General features: G+C 32.8%; 1 protein-coding gene and 1 non-coding gene across 3 annotated transcripts; both read right to left on the bottom strand.

The window, feature by feature from the left end:
• On the bottom strand, window positions 1-74 carry TRNAN-GUU (transfer RNA asparagine (anticodon GUU)). Its single transcript has one exon. It is a non-coding gene; the product is annotated as a tRNA-Asn (tRNA).
• Window positions 75-3,862: 3,788 nt separating this feature from the next.
• On the bottom strand, window positions 3,863-5,977 carry LOC130943574 (autophagy-related protein 8C-like). 2 transcript variants are annotated; one of them, XM_057871502.1, is made up of 6 exons: window positions 5,823-5,977; window positions 5,672-5,718; window positions 5,293-5,348; window positions 5,158-5,210; window positions 4,256-4,374; window positions 3,863-4,157 (listed from the first exon to the last, which is right to left on the bottom strand). In XM_057871502.1, exons 2-6 carry the CDS (start codon window positions 5,706-5,708, stop codon window positions 4,060-4,062), a joined length of 363 nt encoding a protein of 120 aa, XP_057727485.1. In that variant the 5' UTR covers window positions 5,709-5,718; window positions 5,823-5,977; the 3' UTR covers window positions 3,863-4,059. The 2 variants fall into 2 exon arrangements, with proteins under 2 accessions (XP_057727485.1, XP_057727486.1); XM_057871503.1 differs by having other exon boundaries at window positions 5,672-5,931.

Consider the following 5,977-nt stretch of genomic DNA (forward strand, 5'->3'; position numbering starts at 1 on the left):
CGCTAGAAGGAGGGCTTGAACCTCCGACCTTGTGGTTAACAGCCACACGCTCTAACCAACTGAGCTATTCCAGCAGCTGTAAAATAAAATCTAACTAAATAATTTAAACATAAATATATACATATATCTTTCTCCTGATAACCAATGGTTATGCTAACACAATTTAACAGTTTGTTTAACTTTTATTGTTTGATAGTTTAAAATTCTGTTATGTTGTTATTTTATAGATATTAAATCCTTTTAACCTAAGGAATAAGGATTAGTCCCCTTCTTTTTTGTCATAAATCCTTTCACCTTATTCTCTCGAATTAAAACCAAAGTATGATAGAGAAATATGAGCACCTATACTAAGATATAGTATAAGGATCAAAATAAAAATGTGGTGCAATTGAAAAAGAAAAAGGTGAAAGTGCTATTTAACTCTTCATTGTTCAATAGGTACATCGAGAATTGTATATACAATCTCAAACTATTTAATAATCTCTCAAATTTTAGAATTTTTTATAAGGGCAATGTATATTTTACCTTACCTTAAATTCTTAGGCAATAAAATGTTATGTTTTGCTCTTTTTTTTTTGGATAATCAGTTAAACTCAAATGTGATCTATTAATTTAAGTTTTTCAGTGAATTTTGTTATATCATACTATCATAATTAAAAGTAATGAAACCTCCATTTACATAATAATGCCCCCATTATTTTAATATTTTAGCATTAGACTAGAAAAACTAGACGGCTGAATACAAGGAACCAGTATAAAAAAAAAGATAAAATACATTTTTTGTTTCTAAAATTTATTAAAAAAATTTTTTTAATTTTTAAAAAATGGTAAAGTATACTTTTTGTCGTTAAAGTTTGCTAAGGGGAGTAGAGACCTTTATCAAAGACGAGGAACAAACAACATGAATGACAAGCAGAAAGACGCTTTAAAGATGAGGGAGACGAGTGCGTTGAAACTTACGCAGCCACATCCACTGATCGTCGAAAAGACAGCCACAGTGAGACGTTGAGGTAGCGCCGTTCTGAACAAGGGTTCTGATGAGGTAGGCTACCATTTTCATTTTGAAAATGCAATGTTTGAATGATTAGGGTTTAGAATTTTTTGTTGCTCTTGATTGTTGTTTAGGGTTTTATTGTAGTGAAAGATTGAGAGTTTCAGTTGACAATGTTCTATTTTTGTGAACCTGTCATGATTGCATGTTCTGTTTTATTGAATAATTAGTTATTCTCTTCTAGAAATTTTTTTATGATGACAGGAATGGATGATTTTTAGTGTTAGGGTTTATCACAGGGATAGATTTTGTTGTGATAAGGGTAAAACTGAGTATGTTGATGGTGAGGTGACAACAGTTGACTGGTGTGATAGAGATAGATGGAGTGTTATGGAGGCTTATGATGTGGTTGAAAAATTTGGGTTCATTGCTGAGAACATTGGGATACTGTAGTATAAATATACTCAGATAGGATTAGAAGGGTTGAAGATATTGAGAGGTGATGAAGGAACAATAGAAATAACAAATATAAATATAAATTACCAAAAAATGGCAAGGTTGATTTGTATATAGTGCATAAGGCTTTGGTCCTTGATAATTTCTGTTATGACGTTGATTATTTAGATGTTAATGGTGGGAGTAAGATTGTCGAGGAAGAGTGTGTGGAACCTAATAATGGGCCAAGTAATAAGGCCCAAAATATTTGAGTGGAAGCCCAAGGTGGAGAGGTGGAGATGGAGATGGAGGCCCAAATTCATAGAATGGTAGATGTTCATTTAAAAGTTGAAGGAGTCCAGAATATTGTTGATATACAAGAAGAAAAGGAAGACAATGATGAGAAAAATAGCAAAGAAGAGAATGACTGTTATGACCCGGATTATGAGACTAATTCTGACTTTTATTTTAGTAATAGTGGAGATTATTATTTTGGAGATGATGGGTTATTTGATGTTGATATAACAATTAAAGAGATGCATTAATAAGGAAGTATAAGAAGAGTAGTCAATGAGCCTTAGCTCACATGGCATATCTCCTCCTCTACACCTTAAAGGTCTAGGGTTCAAACCCTAGAGATTGCAATTGAGAGAAAATGTGGTAAAAGTGTGAGGAGTATGTGGGTGTGTTGTGTATCTAGAATTGGGAGTTGTCCAATCTATTCGGGTACCTAGTGGAACAACTCAATCTAAATCCTTAACCCTAAATTCTAACACCCAACAAAAAGGGCACAAAAAATTTTAGCCACCAAAGCCAATTAGGATGCTTAGGAGCAACTCAATTTCAAGTGCACAAGGTCAATTCTCATCACAAAGAAGTCAAATTCAAAGTGCTCTCATTGGATCATAGTTGCACCCCAATTATTTAGTGTACGTTATTTAGGGATCATTTTGTTAATGCTTTATGTTATTTAGTGATTATTTTGATAAAGACTTATGTAATGGATCATTTTATGCATTTTTTATTAGTGCACTGCTGAGATTGTGTTTTATTATATTTATCTGTATTATCTAAGATGATTGGTGACAATAGAGTATCCGAAACTATTTTAGTTCTATCAGGGATATTTTTGAAATATAAAACAAAGTTCAGGACCAATTTCATTAAGAAGTTTTCGTGATGAGTACACTTTTGAAATTTATTACACATCTCCATACTACTACTACTTCTACTAATTGCAACAGTTCGAGACATCTCAATACCCCAACCTCAAATGAATTCCATCTTTCACCCACAAATAAAACATAAAAATCACCATAAACCAACCCACAACATTAAAGATGCCAACCACCAACAATTTGCATTTAGCATAAGCTAATTTAACTTCCAAAGAGAAAATCCTCATCTTTAATCTTGAAAAAATTCATGAAAACATATCAAAATAAAAGCACCGAAACTTATATCAAAGTATACACCGTCCTAAAATCTTCGATCGAAATTCTCTGATATCTTTGACCATCTCAGCATAGAAGATTCACCATAGTTGCATATAAATGTTTGCCGTCGCCTATTGCTTTTTTTAATGATGTAAAACTGAGAAACCATGAGTTAAAATTTCTTTCTTGTTTTGACAGAGAGGGAAGAAATAGAAGAGTAGAAGTAAATTCTAAGATTTATATTGAAATTTTTATTATTTAATTTTTTTGATAAAAATTAAAAAAAAATTAAAAAACCATTTTTTAAATGACTCAAATACCTAATTGCTACATTAGAAGAGACGCTATTTTGCCACATCACTAACATCTGTAAATGATTTGAACAATGTTAACGCTCAGTAGTAGAATTGATGCAAATTGAAAACTTATAGGACAAAATTAAGACAAATTAAAATTTAAGAATATTTTTTAAAGTTTTAGCAAACTTCAAAATCAAAAGCGAAAAATATAGGCTAATTTTTTTTTTATATTGGTTAAATAGATGTGTAATACATTGTTATTGAAAAATTAGGTGTTTTTTTTTCATATGGTATTTTATTCAAATCGGACGGTCCGATTTGTTTGATGAAAAAAATAAATTACAACTCAGAGGGTCCGATTTGCTTAAAGAAAAAATTAAACTCCAAATCGGATGGTACGATTTATATTTTTTATTTTTTTTATTTGTTAAAATAAAAATCGAATGGTCCGATTTTAACATTAAATTTTTTTTTATTTTCGAAATCACAAATCAGACCGTCCGATTTGTGATTGTTTGTTTAAAAAAACAAAACAATGCAAACAAATCGGTACATCCAATTTGTGTCATCCCATAGCCAAATAAAACACTCTTCTGCTCACACCATATTGATATACACTTTTCTCTCTCCCACACCAAAAATCAAAAGCGAAAAATATACGATACCCAAAAAAAATATTATAGTACTTCAAATATTTGCAATTTAGGTAGAAAGCATAACTGCATAAAAGCCAGTTAAATCTAGTCATAGCATTCATAAAGAGTGTCGTGGAACAGATCATAAACTTTACGAGAAATTGTTAAAATGACAGAATTTACAACTAAGGCAACTAGTGAACTACTTTTTTTTTTTTTTAATGGCAGTTCTATTCACAAGGATGATGGTGGTAGTGAATATTTCATATCAGCACCCCAAATGTGTTCTCCCCGCTGTACGTCATATACAGGAATCCATCTTCATCCTTATTTTCCTCGTATATTGCAGACATCATCGCCGCTGCAAGAACACAGAGACCAAAACTCAATTCACAAGATTGACTTCGGGGTTAACCATTATAAAGGATTAATAATAGAATGATTATCCATTTATATTACCTGTTGGAGGTAAAACGTTCTTGACAAAAATGAAGATGGCCTTCTCAGGACTGAGTTTGATTCTCTTTCGTACCACATACACGAACTGACCGACAGTCAGATCAGCAGGAACCAGATACCTAAAACCATCCAACAAGGAACGACAATGCGAATTATGAATGATCAAGAAGGCGCAAGAAAAGAGTAACCGGCATTCTAAGAAGATTAGTGCAATTGACAAAGAGCAAAAGAATATCAAGAATTCAATGCATCTGAACTTCAAAGGCTGTCATAGGCAAATGAAAGCAGCGAGCTTAGATATGCCCATAACTGCCAAAGATCCAAGTTCTGCAACCACTTTTGCTAACTAATTTTCTACAAATTCAAGGAGTATTTATCGAAACACTTCATTTTCTTTTTAATTGTGGAAGGAGGTGCATCGAGGCAAAAGAGGGTCATCCAACCTCCTAGGATTTATAATGAAGGCTGTGACACTAAGTCAAAAGCCTGTTGAAGAAGATGAATAAGCACATGCAAATGATCAGAATGAAGAACACACAGAGATAACTCCAATTTATACTACACATACAATTTCAACAATCTCTTATCATCAGTTTTACAAGAGAAGCATCAATCAAAATCTTGCAATGTTGATACCTATCAGTAGGATTTCACAACAATGAAACCATAGAATGCACATAATGATGTCAATTATGCTTAGCGCGCTGATGATCCCTGTTTTCATCAACTCATTACGTTATTGAGTTTTCTATATTCATTGCTATTAGTAAGCAAAGAACTTAACGCAGCTTCCAGAGTGATCAACTTCAAGTAAGAGCAAGTCTCAATATTTTAACTTCAATGCACAATATCTCAGAAAATCTTAATGTAGAAAGTAGTGAGAAGAAATTCAAGAAACTAACTTTTTCTTGTCAATCTCAGGAACATCACTCTTCTCAGCTCTTTCAACAATCACCTACACCCAAAAGGTTAACCAAATTAATCATCATGAAGTGGGATTATCATGACACATACAAACAACAGAAACCAAATCTTACTGGAATTCTATCAGGATACTTTTCCCTGATGCGTGATGCTTCAGCCTGTCTCCTTTCTGACACACAATGTTAGCAAAATCAGAGGACATTAGTGGGCTGATATATTCTGTATAGTAATCATAACCAACACAGCAGACATCACGAGAAAAGCCAACTTAATGCATTAAAAGAAAACAATTTTTTGAACGAATTTCCAAAATTTACCGAGTAAAGCTCAGATGATGATCATGATGACCTAATTTTCTCCAAATTTTGGAGCAAAAAAGAAAGATGCTACATGTTTCCCCGAATTACAAAATATTCAATCCAATGAAACCCATGATGAGGAAAATTAAAGAAGCAATAAAGGCAGAATATGCGAGAGGGATATTAAACGAACCAATAGGGTGTTCCATCTTGAATGAACTCTTAGCCATGGCAATAATTCTGCAGCGCAAAACGGGAGTTAGGGTTTTCTATGATTTGGATTCGAAAGAAGGGGAAAGTGGAGGAATTTGAAACTGAAAAAGAGGAAATTAGGGATTGTTTACCGGGAGGAGAGAGAATTGAAGAAAAATATCCAAAATAAAAGCAATCAAAAACCCTTCTTTTGTTCCGAATTTGAGAATTCGAGTTTTGAGAAATACGAATGTGCTACTTTAATTTAACGACACCGTTTGTTGGATACCGAAAACCAAAGATTACC

The sequence above is a fragment of the Arachis stenosperma genome, chromosome 8 (assembly GCF_014773155.1).
Source record: "Arachis stenosperma cultivar V10309 chromosome 8, arast.V10309.gnm1.PFL2, whole genome shotgun sequence".
NCBI classification, from domain to species: Eukaryota; Viridiplantae; Streptophyta; class Magnoliopsida; order Fabales; family Fabaceae; genus Arachis; species Arachis stenosperma.